Source organism: Myripristis murdjan, chromosome 18, assembly GCF_902150065.1.
Source record: "Myripristis murdjan chromosome 18, fMyrMur1.1, whole genome shotgun sequence".
Lineage (NCBI taxonomy): Eukaryota > Metazoa > Chordata > Actinopteri > Holocentriformes > Holocentridae > Myripristis > Myripristis murdjan.
This window is the reverse complement of record NC_043997.1, coordinates 8,451,348-8,468,403: the sequence shown is the minus strand read 5'-3', so window position 1 is coordinate 8,468,403 and position 17,056 is coordinate 8,451,348. Positions and strand designations below refer to the sequence as shown.

At 41.5% G+C, this 17,056-nt stretch overlaps 1 protein-coding gene across 1 annotated transcript in view; it reads right to left on the bottom strand.

The window, feature by feature from the left end:
• Positions 1 to 7,700: 7,700 nt before the first annotated feature.
• The window catches only part of cyp26b1 (cytochrome P450, family 26, subfamily b, polypeptide 1), a 46,189-nt gene continuing 36,833 nt past the window's right edge, over positions 7,701 to 17,056 (bottom strand). Inside the window, exons 3-7 of the mRNA XM_030076772.1 lie at positions 12,441 to 12,559; positions 11,125 to 11,281; positions 10,789 to 10,944; positions 9,092 to 9,376; positions 7,701 to 8,681 (exon numbers count right to left, since the gene is read on the bottom strand). Coding sequence (XP_029932632.1) covers positions 8,289 to 8,681; positions 9,092 to 9,376; positions 10,789 to 10,944; positions 11,125 to 11,281; positions 12,441 to 12,559 — 1,110 coding nt within the window. The 3' untranslated portion in view covers positions 7,701 to 8,288. The remainder of the gene's footprint in view (positions 8,682 to 9,091; positions 9,377 to 10,788; positions 10,945 to 11,124; positions 11,282 to 12,440; positions 12,560 to 17,056) is intronic.

Below are 17,056 nucleotides of genomic sequence, written 5' to 3'. Positions count from 1 at the left end.
ATCATGTATTTCCGCAAAGCCTTTTGTGTGTGTATCTGCATGTGTGTGTATTTCTGCGTGAGTGTGTGTGTGTGTGCGTGCGTGTGTGTGCACACCCCCTCAAACCACGTCTTTGAAGTGTGTGTAGTTGTAGACATCTGTGCCCCATTGTATTAGCCCTCTCTCTCTCTCTCTCTATGCATCTTCCCAACTCTTTTTGAATTCCTCCAATCTCTCCCTTTCCCCCTCTCTCTTTTTCTCTCTCTGTCATCAACCATTCATCGCTTTCTCGTTCGCCCACTCCCTCTCTCCATCATGTCTCATCTTTCTTTCCTGCCATCCATCTCTCTTCCTCTCTTCCTCTCTCTCTCTCTCCCTCTCTCTCTCTCTGTCTCTGTCTTCCATCAAGCTAAAAGAAAACTCATAGAGAACATCACAGGCTGTTCCCTCTCCATGTATACAAACCACAACAGAAAAAAATAAATAAATATGGAGACAAAAACTGACATTGAGACATCAGTCATTCACAAGGCTGTGATTATAAAACAGAGAGAGGGCTGCAGGCCTGTGTCTGGTCTGGTTTTCTGATCCTCGGTCCCACGGCTAGACTCACTTTGAAGAAGAGCTCATTACCAAAAAGAGTGTATTCCCCATTTTGGGGAAAAACAAGCAAAAGCCATTTACCTGGAGTTTACCACTCAGTGTGTGTGGAGCACAGAGGATTTAAGGTGGGAAAACATTCACATGCGTTCACATGCTCTCAAATTCAAGATGGTTATTGTAAATTCACTCCTGTAGCAAGCCACTTTAAAGCTGATATCCATGATTTCTTTTAATTAATACATTGACATTATTTCCATTTTTATACTGGAGTGGGGAGCATATCTATATTCCCCTGGCCCTATGTTCACAAGATCCTATATTCCCTCAACACAGTTTTTTTCACACCTCATTTTCAAGCATTTCACATATTATTTACTAAACGTGCTTTGTCAGATAATGCATTTTGATTAATATGCCAGAGGACATGAACATGAGTGACATTGCTCTCTTTAGGGGAGTTGAGGGAACATTGTGTGTGTGGCGAATGTTTCTAAGGCCTAACTGTAGCCTGAACATAAACACTGTCTCAGATATTCTTTACTGAACTTATACTGTCAGATTATGCAGTTTTGTTCATGTAAGATATTTATGGAAACTATTCCTTTTTCTGTCAAGGGAACATAGGATTGAGGGAACATGGAGCTCTTCTCAATGTGAAAAAAAAAAAAAAAAACACTGCAGGAGCACAGGATCTGGGAACATAAGGTAATAAATAGGTAATACCATAACTTAAACACCATTTTATCATAATTAATACTTTTTCCTACATTGTCAATCTGCTCTTCTGTATCTATTTCTATATCAAAACATCACCTTCTTGCACTGACAGAGCAGTACTTGAGTCAGTAATGGCTAAAGGTGATGCTTCTCACTTCCAGCTGTATTTTGGTTGGATATGGTCACATTAACTCGTGGAGTGGACCAATCTCTTACACAGTATCTTAAACAGTGTTTATGTTCAGGCTACAGTGTAGGCCTTAGCAACATTGGCAACACACACACAATGTTCCCTCAACTCCCCTAAAGAGAACAATGTCCCTCATGTCCATGTCCTCTGGCATATTAATCAAAATGCATTATCTGACAATGCATGTTTAGTAAATAATATCTGAAATGGGTAACACTTTACAGTAACAGTACAACAATTAACATTACTTAATGTTAGTTAATGTTAGTTAATGTTAATTAATGCTGTAATGGTTAATTAACTGTTAGTTAATGATTATAATGGCATTTACTAATGTTAATAATGTCTACAATAACCCTTAAATAACATATAAATTAATACCTTAGCATGAACAGCATTAGTACATGATTCTTAGACACATTAGTTAACGGTTAGTTACCTGTTACTTCATGTTTATTATCTGTTACTTAATGTTTATTACGGCATTAACTAACATTAATTGTTGTACTCTTATTGTAAAGTGTTACCCTGAAATGCTTTCTGTTAATATATGTATACTATGTATATTACTATGTTTTTCATGTATTCATGTGCACTGCATGTATTTATGTACACTTACATATCCCACCATAACCGCACCACATATGCATATTAATGCATATTTATTTGCACTATTCACACTGCCACTGTATACTTGTATATTGTACATATGTATACATATCCTCTTTTTATATCCTTTTTATTTTTGTATTTTTATATTTTTTACTCTTATTTTTTATACAGTGCACGGTATGTGTGTGTGTGTGTGTGTGTGTGTGTGTGTGTGTACATGTATGCGTGTACTGCTGTTGTCAACACTGGGAATTTCCCTGTTGTGCGATAAATAAAGGCACATCTTATCTTATCTTAAATGGAGTGTGGCCAGTATCAATTCCACATGAATTCTGATCAGCTGGAAAAACAGCGGCTGTCCCTCCGGCTACGCAGCCAACGCATCCGCCTCAATTCTAAAGAAACTGAAACTTGGAACGTGAAACTTCAAGAATCAAATTCATTTTGCAAGCACTGTTGACGGCAACACCCGATTCGACCGTTATCACACACACACAAGTTTGGGTTGATAGGACTTTATTGCGGATTCTGGGAGCAAGACATACAGTGACATGCGTACGGAGGTGGTTGGGATGGTGGATGGGTAAATCATACTGACCTTCTGACCTGGGTTTGAATCCTGGCTCAAGTAAGAACTGTGTTCCCTTAAGCAACAAAGTTTTTAAACAAAGCAATGTTTAACTACACACTTTGTGGCTGTCCGAATCATCTCTCAAACTTCTTCTGGACCCCATGGCAATTTAGTTGTGCACCCCTGCCATACAGTATGGTAAAACTCTCCATATTGTGTCACTGAAAAATGTCCCAAGTTATCAGTCGCTTGTCCGGTCCCCCCTGTCCTGGCTGAGCTGTTACACCAGAGGAATAAACCTCAGACGATCCAATCGCAATCTCAGATCGACGCAGACACAGGCAGATTAGCTACAGCGCCACATGGACAATAATCTTTGCACCACCAGCGTGAACTACACAGTGCTAGTTAGCGTCGCATCATCATCATTTCCATAATCCCATGCTATTAAGCTTTCACATTTCAACGTTTTTCACCCTGCCAGACATGAGCTGGAGTCTGTCGTCATGGAGCGACAATGTGCCGCAAGTCACAGATTTCAGCATTTAAGTTAATTGTTAAGACAGTGCAGCAGAAATTAGGTGATTTACATGAGTAGACTTGATTGTCTTGGTGTGAATATAATAACGCATAACTTTGATTTTTATCCCCTTGGATTGGTGGATCAGTGGATTAACAGCCATGTTTGCGGGTTATGTTGATTTACGCAGCTCAAGATGCCAAATGGAAAATACCGGAGCCAACAAAAAAGCCACATATCCTAATTGTAATTGTGACTAGCAGAACATATTTTTTTTATTCACAGTATATCCAATATGACTTTGGCAGAGGATTTTGCATGCTCATTTTCAGTTTTAAATCATCTGGGAAGAGTTGCTGTTGCTTTTATTGCTTTTAACAGAGAGGATCAGTTCTCTGTGAGGCATGCAATTAAAAACTTTTGTTGAGACAAGATGGGATTATTAAATAATGCAAAATATATTGCAGGCCATGCTGAAGATGTATGGGATGTATAGGGATTTATGACCTTCCACACCTGGCATCAACCGCTCTGAGAGTGAATTGCTCTTGCCTTCAGTCGTCTGTGACAGAGATGGCGAGCGTTCTGGAAACTCTCATCATGAGTTGCGCTTTTTCTTGTTTTTCAAAGAAGAGGTGAGGAAACCATCTCAGCTGCCAGGCGCATCGTAGAAAACAGCTGAGAAAATGTCCGTTTTATTGAGCTGTTCCTATAGCTATTAACAGTTCTGTCAGACTGAGTTGACAGCGGGCATCTGGCCTCGCTCGTCCCCTTGTCCGCAGCTATTCTGACAAATCTGATTTAGACGTTAATGTTTTCAATAGCCGGTGAGCGCACGAGCTGCCCGCCATGTGTTCGATTTGCGTGCGCTCCCTGGGCGGATCTGCGCACAGACCTTTCTTTTTGTTTGTGGACTTGTTTCATGTGGCTTGCAAACGCAGTTGAATTGGCACTTTGGCATTCATGTGGCCGAATGCGTCTTCCACCAGCTCTGGAGGTGGTTTGCATGACTGGATGCAAAGCGCGCCTTGGTTGCATTTACACCTGGATTTGATGCGTTATGCTGCTGCACTCGAACGCAGTCCGGACATTTAAGACACATGTTATTGCGGGGTGTAACAAGAGTCTTTGTTACCAGTGCATGATGTTCTCCAAGTAGGTTTCCTGGTTCCTGATGTTTTTACAAATGTAGCTGAGTCCAATTTATGTTCTGCACAGCTGCTGTAATGTCACTTCAGGTCCTCATCCCAAGAAGAATAATTAGTAAAACCTGCCAGCGCTAAAGCAGGAGAGATGTAAATGCTTTTATAATGACCGCCGGGGCAAATTATGGCACTGCTACTAGTTAATCATACAAAACATTACTGCTCCCATTAACAAGATATATGGAGGAGCATTTCATCTTGCTATTATCTGTGGATGTAGCTCGCTGGATAAATGGGAAAAGTCTAAAAATATCACACTGAACAGATATCTTTTTTCTTTATATTTTATTACAGGAGTACATTTAACAATCACGGTAACAAAAAAAAAAAAAAAAAAAGGAAAGGAAGAAATAAGAACAAAACATTCATATTTAAACTAAGTGAACATTTTTCCTGTAAAAAGAAATACAAATATTATGTACAGAATGACATAAGACAGGTTCTGAGAAACCATCGGGTGAGAGGAGGGGGGAAGTGTAGTCGCATGGCACTTAAAAAATAAACATACCTTGCAAGTGCTTTCTGTTTTTCCATAATTAATATCAAATAAAATGCAGTGATAATAAGTCTGAATAACAAAACAAATAATAATTATTACAGTAATCAAATCAACAATATTAACATTTTAAACACTGTTTACAATATAACTGAAATACATAATATTCTAAATACATCCAATATTTACCAAAGACCTTTCTCATTTAGGCTAAAAACTCTAAATCTGTAATAGAATAAAAAATAGCATTTCAATATCTTATAACAACAATATTACTCGTACAATAACATTAATATTAGGTTATTAGTAGACGTAAATAGCTGATTTTCCCCATAGCTTGCTAAAGAAAGGAATATTGTACAAGTTAATATACACTATAACCTATTAACGCTCTTCTCGCTTTCACAAAATGCAAATATTTTAATCAGCTAAATTCTATATATAAAAAAGGGAAAGAAATAGCAAATCTCACTCGATACAAACTAGTGTAGCAATCTAGAACTCTCAATTAGAAAATGTACACAAGAAAAGCAGCAAAAAAAAAACATTTCTCTATTTTCTTTTTCTTGTTTTTTTTTGTTTTTGTTTTTTTTTTTTTAAATCATGAAGAAATCAGTGGTGTGGTTGGTAGAAAGAGTGAACGATGTCTGGTACGGGCAGAATCTGGCAATGCTATTGGACACAGGTCGTCCAATCAAGAAAAGCCTTTACTGGGCTTGACCCCGCCCCCCCCGAACCCCTCCCCCGAAACCTCATTGGTCCTTTTCTCAGGCTTCGGTTTTCGAACTCAGAACTCTTTCCGAATGTCCGAGAGTTCTCGAGTTTTCCTGGACAGTTCCGAAATCCTTTCCATATATGGAAAAAAAAAAGAAAACAACAACTCTTCCTCTCCAATTTCATGGAACACCGCAGTTCTGAGAGTCCTGATTGTGCAATCACCTCAAACAATAAATCTCTTTTAGCTAATAAAGTTGCTAAACCATGGAAATTTTTGCATTCTTAGCGTTGATTGGAGGAGCAGCAAGACAGAATGTCACCTTCTCCACAGAATTTAAAAATGGCTGCCCCAAAGGAGACGAAAACAAAACAAAAACAAAAGAAAAAAAAATCACAAATAAACAAACACAGAATTGACAAAAGCGACACTCAAGCAGCATGTATGTAGGTCTTCTCCTCTCCTTTCCTCTTTTCTCTTCATCCCTCTCTCTCTTTTCTCTCCTCGTTCAGCTTAGGAAGTTTCTCCATTTTTGTAAGAACAAGTCCTCCGTGTTATTCCAAGTTCTCCGTGTTATCCCGGCCACAGGACAAAGTCACTGGCCAATGTTACAATCTCAATGCAACTTGGTAGTGTAGTTTATGTATCAAAGCACAGGTTGAGAGAGTTTACAAGGCAGGCCTGGACCTAATTGCTGTTTGAACGAGATTCAATTACTTTTCTTAGTCTTGGAACCAAATGGGGAATCCCTATGGGTCGATTCTGCTTGTGCCATTTTGCATCCCCAAGTTGAACTGAACTCACAGGCAGGGATGCCAAATGGTTGCAGCGGAGTTTGTGGGCCAATGGAAGTCCTTACTGTTCGGCAGTTTAGAAAAGGCAGAAAGCAAAGTAATTGACAGCACTTCAAACAATAATCGGTCCTGGTCTGTAAAACAGGGAGGTTACGAGAACAACGAGTAGATGATAGTCTTTTTATGTGCAGTCAGTCAGAGTTAAATATCCAAAAAAAAAAAAAGAAGGAAATGCTTATTCATTATTCACCACAATGTCCACTCTGCACCTGAGTTCACACACACCGTGAAGGCCGCTGCAAAATATGAGCAACATTTTGAGACGATGTAGACGGGCAGTAGAAGAAGAGAGGAGGTTTTGGATGGAGACAAGGATGACAAGGAAAGCTGGGATGATAAATTAAGGAATGCTCTTTTGGGGTGGTAATGTTTTGGGGATTTCTTTGCGTCACCTGTTTTTCCAGTTTTTATTTCCAGTATGTGTAAATGACCTAAATCTAACCCTAACCCTGCAAAGGAACAGATTCAAAGTCTGTAGCAGTGATGATGATGGCACTAATTTTCCATTGTACTGCTGCGCCGGTTTCTCTGTGATTTCGAAACTGAAGCTTATTCCACTGATGCACTGCGAGTCACTCTGGATGAGCAGCAGATGAATAATTAAAATGGAAAAAAACGGCACAGCTTATATAGTGCAGAAGCTGGTTAATAACAAAAACATCATGAGAAAAGCAATGTTGCTTATTGGTTCATAGAAGATGTGCCCGTTTACATCACTTCAAAATGTTGCGTGTGCAGCGTCCCTATAAAATGTCCAGTCAATCCTGCTTCTCCTGTCAGCATTTACATCCCTCAGTCCTTAGTGAAGCCCTTTCCTTAAGATGGAGGACGCTTTCTTCCAAACTGAACCGATACTTGACCCTAAGTAGCAGTTCAAGGGGGTCAGAGTACAGTTTCAGCCGTTTGACCTGGTCAATATATTTTACTGCATCATACTTCAGTTAGCCTCAAGAATCAGTCTAATCACTTCTGCAACATGTCTACGCCACAATCTACCTAACGACTCCACTACAATTTTTATTTGACTGCATCTGTAGACTAGTAAACAATTTGCATTTGAAGGATCTGGTATGACCCTACCCAAAAAAACACAAAAATACAAAAAACAAAACAAAAAAAAAAACACCTGACTAAAAACAAGCCACCACTGATTTCTGTCATTCTTCCGAGTCTTTTTTCAAATCTATGCAAAATAAAAGCTGAATCTGGGTGCAACCTGAAAGAGCTCTGGCCCCAGATTAACCAATTCAGACCCGAAAATATACATAATTTTCCGTCTAGTTTACTAATATAACCCAATCTATATAATCTCATTTACCCTGGTAGACAATTGAAATGGTCCATTGATTTTGATTAAGCACATACTTTTTCATCCTATACCCTGTTTCATCCATCTCTCCTTCCTTCCACTATCATGTTAATCTTTTACTTTTCATCACTTCATTTCACCAAAAGTATCTCCATACTTCTTTCTCCCATTGTGCATTACCCACATTCTATTTCAAATTATATTACATAGCTTTTTTTAAACATACATTTTGTTTGTATATTTCTTTAAAAAAATACGCACAATAGAGCATAATTAGAAACTTTTTTGGCAGCTTCTTTCTTTCTCTGAGGAAAGTCCTGATCATCATCAATTGGAACAAGAGACGAAGACTTCTGCTTTTCTTTCAGTCTCAAAAGGAACCTCCAACTTGCGAGAACGAAGTGGGGGGAGAGGAAAATCTTTCTCTGCCAATCCTTCTCTCTTTCCTTCAATCTTCTCTCTCATCCTTCCCTCGATCGATCCCTCACCACCCCTTCTTCGATCGTCTCTCCACTCTTCAAACCGTCGCTCCCAGCAGCTCTTCTGACTTGGCCATGATCTCATTCTGGTTGGAGTCCAGGCCGTAGAACTTGACCTTCAGCCCGTCAACCGGGTGGACCACGGGTACCATCACCACGCGGGGGAACTGCCGGGTGGCCAGCTCGAAGCGGCTGGTGCTGGCCAGCTCAATGGCCAGGATGCGGAGGAAGAGGGTGGCGAGCTGCTTGCCCAGGCAGGACCGGACGCCACCGCCGAACGGCAGGTAGTGGAAGCGTCCCTCCTTGTCTTCGCCCCTCTCCTGGCTGAAGCGGTCAGGGTCGAAAGCGTCTACGTCCTTGAAGACAGCCGAGGTGTCGTGTGTGTCCCGGATGCTGTACATCACGCTCCAACCTTTAGGGATCTGGACGCCCTGAAGACAAAGAGACAGAAATTGAAGGTTATGTGTTATGTATCAAGTCTGCACCTTGTATCTTAGGTTGCAATCACACCTTAGATTTGTTTTCTTTAAGGTTAGGGATTTTGCCAACAATGGGAGTGACAACACTCCAGTTCCAGGCCCTTTTGTCCATCTCCTTAAAGAAGCGTTTGCATCACCATGCTGTTATTAGGTACCACCTGAATTCAAATGCTATGGGTGTCACAAAGTTCAGTGTCAGGAGGTTGGGCCTTGATTATAGGACTGTCAGATTAGTACTGAGAGCTAATATAAGCCAGTTTAACCTTACTCAAACTGCTTCTTCCCTATTTTACAAAACAAATGGATGGACAGATGGACTCTTTGTCAGTTCACAATCACAATTTGGCAGAGAGGCTACTCACGTCCAGTTCAAAGGTCTGCATGGCGGTGCGGTAGCCTCCAGACACGGGCGTGAAGAGCCTCAGCACCTCCTTGATGACACAGTCCAGGTACTTGAGGCTGACGATGGTGTCCAGCCTCAGCTCTCCCTCGGGGCAGAGGCAGCCGTTGTGGAGGAGGCCCCTGGCCCGCAGCTCCTCCCTCAGCCGCTCCAGGACAGGGGGGTGGCGGAGGAGCTGCATGATGAGGGAGGTGCTGGCGCTGGCCGTGGTGGCGAAGGCAGCGAAGATCAACTCAATGGTGGATTCCTGGGGGAGGCGATAGAGAGGTGAGGGTTATATATCAAATAGGGGTGTGAAAAGAGTCATTTCAATCTATGATTGACTAGTTTGGTGATTTGATCTAATGATGATTTTTCTTTTTTGGAACCAATGAGTTTGTATACCATCAGCGCTATTAGCCATAATTGTAAATCCTTCACATAAATGTATGTGATGATGTAAGACTATCCTTTCTCTTTGGAAAAGTCATTACAGTTTCTGAGGCAGGAGCAATGAATGCACTAGTAGTCAAACAATTTCTCACCCTACTTCTGTAAATTTGTAGCCAGCAATGTATTTTGATTACTTCAAACTGATAAAGCCCTTTCAAAATATGAAAAGCTGACAAACTGCTCTTAACACGGCATAACCTTTGGAAACTAATCCACCACACCACACCTCAAGGTAGCTGTGATTCACAACAGCACTGAAAAAAAAAAAAAAAAGAAAACTGTCAGCTAATGACGCACTGGCTGTTGTTTTTCATTCCTGAAAAGTAGAGTTTTTGGAAATGTGAAGTTTGTGTCCAACAACAACATGTAGTGTGCCTTGCCAGGCCCATTATTAAGGTACAGTAGTGGAATAAATAACACAGGGAAGTCTGGGCAGCACGACTCTCATTATAAACCTCTCATCTGCCATCATCTGCGTTTAAACATCTCTCCCTGCCTCACTCTGCACGTATGTGTGTGTGTGTGAGTGTGTGTGTGCGCACGTGTGTGTACATTATGTGCATGTGCATGTGTGTGTATTATATATGCGTGCGTCAGAAAACCGCAGGAGGGTGCTTCGGCCCAGGCCTCTGCGACAGGGGCTCCCCAGTTCACTCTGTGTGTATTTATATGTGTGTGTGTGTGTGTGTGTGTACAGGAGGCCTCTTTCAGACCCCTAGTGGGGGGAGTGTTGACTTATTTTTGGCCCTGGACTTAACCCAGAAACCACAGAGAGAGAGAGTAGAAGTAGAGTTGAGTTTCCACTGAATTCCTCAGAATTACTTTAATAGGTAAATAGAGGGTGTGCCTGTCCATGTGTGTGTGTGTGTGTGTGTGTGTGTGTGTGTGTGCATGTGTGTGTGTCTTCTGATGTTACTGTCTCCCTGTGCATGACTATAGCATTCCTATAGTCATATTTTACACCCAGGTGCAGTACAAATTGTGTTAAAAGTGTGTGTGTGTGTGTGTGAGTGTGTGTGTGTTCCATTTCATATGCAAGTGTAAGAGTTTTTTTTTATGCATGTGTGCCTGAATATACGCTCTCACCCCCAAGTGTGTCGGTCTACTCATTTACTAATGTCTGAGTGCATACCTATGTGTTTTCTTTGTTTCCTGTTCTTGTGCGCGTGTGTGTGTGTGTGTGTGTGTGTGTGTGTGTGTGTGTGTGAGTGAGTGTGTGTGTGTTACCTTCAGTTCCTGCATGGTGAGCTCGGTGCCGTTCTCTTTGGCGCTCTCCATCAGGACGTCCAGCGCGTCACTGTAATCCTTCCCCTGCGAACACAACGGCTTCTCCCTGATGGCCTTCTCGATGCCTTTCTGCAGCGTGTCCCGTGCACGGATTCCCTGCACACACACACACACAAAGAAATATTTAACTATAGCCTACAACCCATCATAAGAGAGTGAGCACCTTTAGGGAGATTGGTCTGTTTGGTAAATGACTCATGAAGTGATGAAAAAGATGATGAAGACTATGCAGCTAGAGGAGGAAGGTGGCAAAGAGACAAGGATGAGAGTGCTCACCTTCCGGTAGCCGCTGAACGGCAGGTCTATAGGCAGGGTGAAGACATTGTCGACAAAGTCCTGGAAGGTGGAGAACAGATGCCTCATCTCCTCCTCGGACACCCTGAAGCCCAGCAGCACCCTGACGGCCATGGTGAAGGACAGCCGCTGGCTCTCCCTGCAGAAAGTCAGCACATGGTAAGACCCCGTGCACACCTGGTGCTGCATCTCAGTGTGCTGCGTGGGCAGCACACTCACATTTACGACCGATGGTTCTCTTATTCCTACCCGTAGCTGTGATGACGTTTCTACCCACAGTCACATTTTACCTGCAATCGCAACATCTCTGTTCCCTGTAAATACATTTCTACTGCCGATGAAGATGTTTCTGCTACTTGTAATGAGATTTATACTGCCTGTGAAGACATTTCTGCTGCTTTTGAAGGTGCTTTTACTGCCTCTAAAGACATTTGTGCGGCTTTTGATGTTTCTGATATACTTCCTGTGAAGATGTTACTATCGCCTCTATAGACGTTTCAGTTGTCTACTGCCTGGGAGGATGTTTCTCTCGCATCCAATGATGTTTCTATCTTCTGTTGACTGTGAGGATGTTTCTATCTCCTGTGAAGACCTTTCTATTGCCTTTGAAGACATTTCTATCACATGTGAAGACGTGTCTATGGCCTGTGAAGACGTTTCTATTGCCTGTGAAGACGTTTCTATTGCCTGTGAAGACGTTTCTATCTCCTGTGAAGACGTTTCTAAAGCCTGTGAAGACGTTTCTAAAGCCTGTGAAGACGTTTCTATGGCCTTTGAAGACATTTCTATCACCTATGAAGACATTTCTATCTACTGTGAAGACGTTTCTAGACATTTCTATTGCCTGTGAAGACGTTTCTATCTCCTGTGAAGACGTTTCTATCTACTGTGAAGACATTTCTAGACATTTCTATCGCCTGTGAAGACGTTTCTATCGCCTGTGAAGACGTTTCTATTGCCTGTGAAGACGTTTCTATTGCCTGTGAAGACATTTCTATTGCCTGTGAAGACATTTCTATCTCCTGTGAAGACGTTTCTATTGCCTTTGAAGACGTTTCTATCTCCTGTGAAGACATTTCTATTGCCTTTGAAGACGTTTCTATCTCCTGTGAAGACATTTCTATCTCCTGTGAAGACGTTTCTAGACGTTTCTATCACCTGTGAAGACGTTTCTATTGCCTGTGAGGATGTCTCTATCATGTATCACCCGTGAAGTTGTGTCTACTGCCTGTGACGGTGATTCTACCAAACGACGCCTCTGCTGGCTACTGGTGTAGACAGAGTGGAGGAGGCTGTACCTGTAGACGTTGATGGGTTCGGGGTTGGAGCTCCACACCCGGAGGCTCTCCTGGATGACCTGCTGGATCTTGGGCAGGTAGGACTCCAAGGCCTCGTGGCTGAACACCTTAGCAAACACCTGGACACACACAGAAAGAGGGAAATACTGTTAATTAAACAGATAGACCGATGGTTTTTGCCAACTTACTACATTCGCAAAGCAATTTTCACATTTAGTTTCATTTGGTGGTGGAAAATTCACCATTTTTCCGTCTTTTTTTTTTGGCTCGTTGCCAGCAAATGACAACACAAAGAACATATAAAACAGCTTCTTCAAGCCACCACACATTTGTCTTGTGTCCATTTACACAGAAAATAAAAGGTAATGGACCTTCAGCAAGCAATTACACACAAACAGAGCAGCATCAAGCACAGTACTATCCATCTCTCTCTCTTGCGAACTATACAACTGTATTCAGTCAACCCCTCCGATCTGTCTATCTCGGAGAGCACACATGCTGTACATTCATTCATTCATTCATTCATTCATTTTTTGCTGTTTCCCTCTTCATTCAACACGCTCTCTGTCTACTTCAAGACCGATTCTTTCTTCATTTTGTGTGTTTGTTGTTTCTTTGTTTCCAGTGATCTCTCTTTCTTCTTGTCCAACAATTTTCAATCCAGTCTCCATCCATTAACCCTCTCCTGTCTTTACTGGACTTTCCATCTTGTGCTCATTCCGTGATCCTCTTTCCTTATTCACCCCAGTCTCTCTCTCTCTCTCTCTCTCTCTCTCTCTCTCCAGCTCTCTGCCTCCCTCCCTGTTCACTTTCTAACAGTAGAGACTTATACATTGTGGAGATTTTCCCCTGTAGTCAGCAGAACCAGGATGACAGGCAGGGAGAGAGCGAGGGAGAGTTAAGTCTTTCCTGGCTACTCATAGTATTTCTTAGTATGAATCAGTCACCAGTCGTCAGTGTTGTTTGGACAAACAACATTCCAAGTTATTTAACCTCCAAAACTGCCCTTAAAACAGTCTTGGAAGTGATTTAGAAGTAGAGAACATTGGAGAGGAGAGGAGAAAAGAGAGAGAGTAGAGTGGAAACAAACTAGAAAAAAGGGCTTTTATATTAATAGGGATCAGTCTCAGACATTTGGCTTCTCTTGGATAAGTAGCATTTAACCTTTAGCACTGTCTTCAAAATGATGACAAATTGGTTTTGATTTGGAGCTGAACCGAAAGGAGCGAGTCGCCGCCGTTGGGCCGAACCTCACCGAAATGTCAGCTTTTCAGCGTTGAGGGAAAACAGCCTCGTTTTTTAGCTTGACAACCGTGCGTTTTCCATTTTGCCCAATGTGTTTTGAAAGAGCTTCAGAAGCCCAAGGGGCAGCAGAGCTTTCTCAAACTGTACAGGAGCGTGAAATCCATCAAGTTAAGGTAGAACATGAAAATCGCCAAAATTTAAGGATTTTTTTTTTTTTTTTTTTTTTTTTTCGTTTTGTGACGTTGTGGTTGTTGGTTTGGGTGGTGACTGGCACAGATGGTTCGCATTTTCTGCCTCATAAAATGATTTTAACGGGCAAATTTCATACTTGAGATGAATATTTCTCTACAACGATCGGGAGCAAATCAATCAGCCCCAATTTTCAATTTTAATCTCAGTTGGCAAACAGAGGCAGACCTCTCTTTACCCTGTTTAATTTGTTTCTTTGTTGTTTTCTCCTTTGTTTTGAAGTGATTTTATGGTTTCGTGAACTCCTTCGTTATCTGCAAGCCAGTTACCGCATCTCTTCTGTGGTTTTTCCTCATTGTATTTTATCACCTTGAGGAGTTTTTTTTTTTTTTTTTTTTTTTACGACTTTGCTTCACATTTTATCACTTTGCAAACACATTCAACTCCACTAAACACACAGTCTAGCCTTTCCTTGTAGTCACTATGTAAACTAAGATGACTGGAAGTCTCTTGGCCCTTTTCGATTACCAAGGAAAACCTGGGACTTTGTTTCCTTTTTCCACTGCATGAAGAACCAACCATGAAAGGTACTGAAAGTGCCCTATAAAAAAATCTGAGTTTTAATCTTTTTGGTGCACTTGATGCCCAACACCAATGGTGTTTTTCTCCAGCAAGCAGGGAGCAGTTTTTCCTCCTGGTTGCCGGTGAAAAACATCCTCCTCCTCACTCCACAGGGCCTCCTCTACACGGGGTTACCAAAGGTCATACTTAATAATTCCTTGAAATTCATGGAATTTTGGAAAGTCAGCCAATTCAATGAATTCTTGGGACAAAGCATAGAGCAACATTTTTCAGCCTCAAATTAAAAGAATCAATAAATCACCAAACATATTATTGATTTTCCATTGTGTTTGTGTTATGTTCACTTGCCCAGCAGAATAAAACAAAATAATAAACTTGAATAAGACCTCTGATTCTGAAGTCTGTTAAAAAAAATTTTGGTCAAACAATATCAACATTGTTTTATGGGCCTTTGTGTCATGGAAAGTCAACATTTTAGTCATGGAAAGTCATGGAAAAATCAAAGAATTTTACATTGGATAGAATGGAAACCCCTTTGGAAAATCAGGATTTGTACACCAATGCGTTGTGTTACGGTTTAATGCCTGCTTTGTTTTGCATTTACAAGCTTGTGTGCATGGAGGAATTGTTTGCTACACGGCACTATCGCACTCGTACAGTATACTTCCATGTGTTAAGGCATGGAAATAACGCCATTTTAAGGCAAAGTGTGACCATTTTTCTGTCTCGGGACGGGACGGAGGCTGCGAGGGAGGCGTGGGAGCTCAGCTGGGACGTGAGCCCAGGCCAGCGGGGGGTACATGTGGTTCCTGAGGTCCATGTTTTAGCCACCAAACCATCATCTGGGCACTCGTCCTCTTATTTTGCCCTGTAGCTCATTTTCCTCTCATTTTCTCTCCCCTCCGCCGCCTCATTCCTCCAAACCCGGGTTCCCTCCCTCCGCCGCCCTCAGAATGAATGAACAATAGTCCACTGAGCCGGCGGTGTGGTGTGTGTGTGTGTGTGTGTGTGTGTGTGCGTGTCTTTCTGTGTGGGTACCTTTGTGCATGCGTATGTACATTGTGTGTGTGTGTGTGTGTGTGTGTGTGTGTGTGTTAGGGAGTGGTTGCTGCAGATCACACGGCTCCCTAAGACGTTAGCGGTGCTACATTTCCTCTGCAGCCGCGCCCCGGGGCCGCTGGTCCCAGATCAGCTTACATGACCCGCTGTCCAACCCCGACCACAGGGGATTACACACACCACCTGACCTCAAAACAGCCCAGAAAACACACTACTGTGATCACAATACTAGCTCATTCGCTAGTTAGTTAGTTAGTGGGTGTAATTAACTAGTTATCATAAATCATTCTGCAAGATTTACCAGGTTTACTATCGTTTGGATGTGTATTTTTATCATTTTCTATTATGCCGGCCTCTGTCTTATTGTCTGTTGTTATTGTTTTTACTGTACGCTGCATTATAGCAACTTCCCTTTAGGGTAATAAAGCTTATTTTATGTTATCGTGCCAACAAAAAATATATGTCGTCTTGCCGCAGTGTTAAAGTATTTTCAAAATGACACTGATTGGCCCAAGTGAGGCGTTTACAACTAAAGGTAAAGGTAAAGAATTAAAGGTAAAGAAAGGTAGCGGACATTTTTTTTCTGACTTGGATCCAGGTCACGTCGGCATCTTTGGACTCGACAGCTGAGGTTACTAACCTGTCAGGATCTGCGTCCACACATGTTTAGAAAACTGAACGTTTGCCTGCATGATTCATCGTCATAATTGGTGGTAAATCAATAAAGATCATTATTGTTATTATTGTTATGGTAAGACTTCACAGTAAGAGTACAACAATTAACGTTAGTTAACGTTAGTTAATGCCGTAATGGTTAATTAACTGTTAGTTAATGATTATTATGGCATTTACTAATGTTAATAATATCTACAATAACCCTTAAATAACATATAAATTAATACCTTAGCATGAACAGCATTAGTACATGATTCTTAGACACATTAGTTAACGGTTAGTTACCTGTTACTTAATGTTTATTACCTGTTACTTTATGTTTATTAACTGTTACTTAATGTTTATTACTTGTTACTTAATGTTTATTATCTGTTACATATTTTTTATTAACTGTTACTTAATTTTTATTACTGCAGTAACGTTAATTGTTGTACTCTTATTGTGAAGTGTTACCTATTATGGTTATTTATATTGTTAGTATGAACTCGTTGCTGTGTTTTCAGTTATGTCACTTAGCATCAACTACCACTTGTCAAGTCCCGTTCCCATCCACACACACACACACACACACACACACACACACACACACACACACGGTGCATGGTGATTAAATTCATTAAGTCATTAAGAATCAGGTCGCACTGCAGTGAGGTGTGAAAACCAGATGGAGCTCTGATGGGAACGGGGCCGTCGCTCACCCCGCTCGTTTATTTGTTTATTTGTTTATTTGTTTATTTGGTTATTTGGCCGCCTGGTGAATCAGTCAGTCAGCCCGGCTGGTTTGGAGTCTGTCATTAGGTCGGTCGCTCGGTCGCCGCCGTCCCGCTGTCGGTTTCTCAAGTCTTTCAACTCGTCGCTCAATCTGC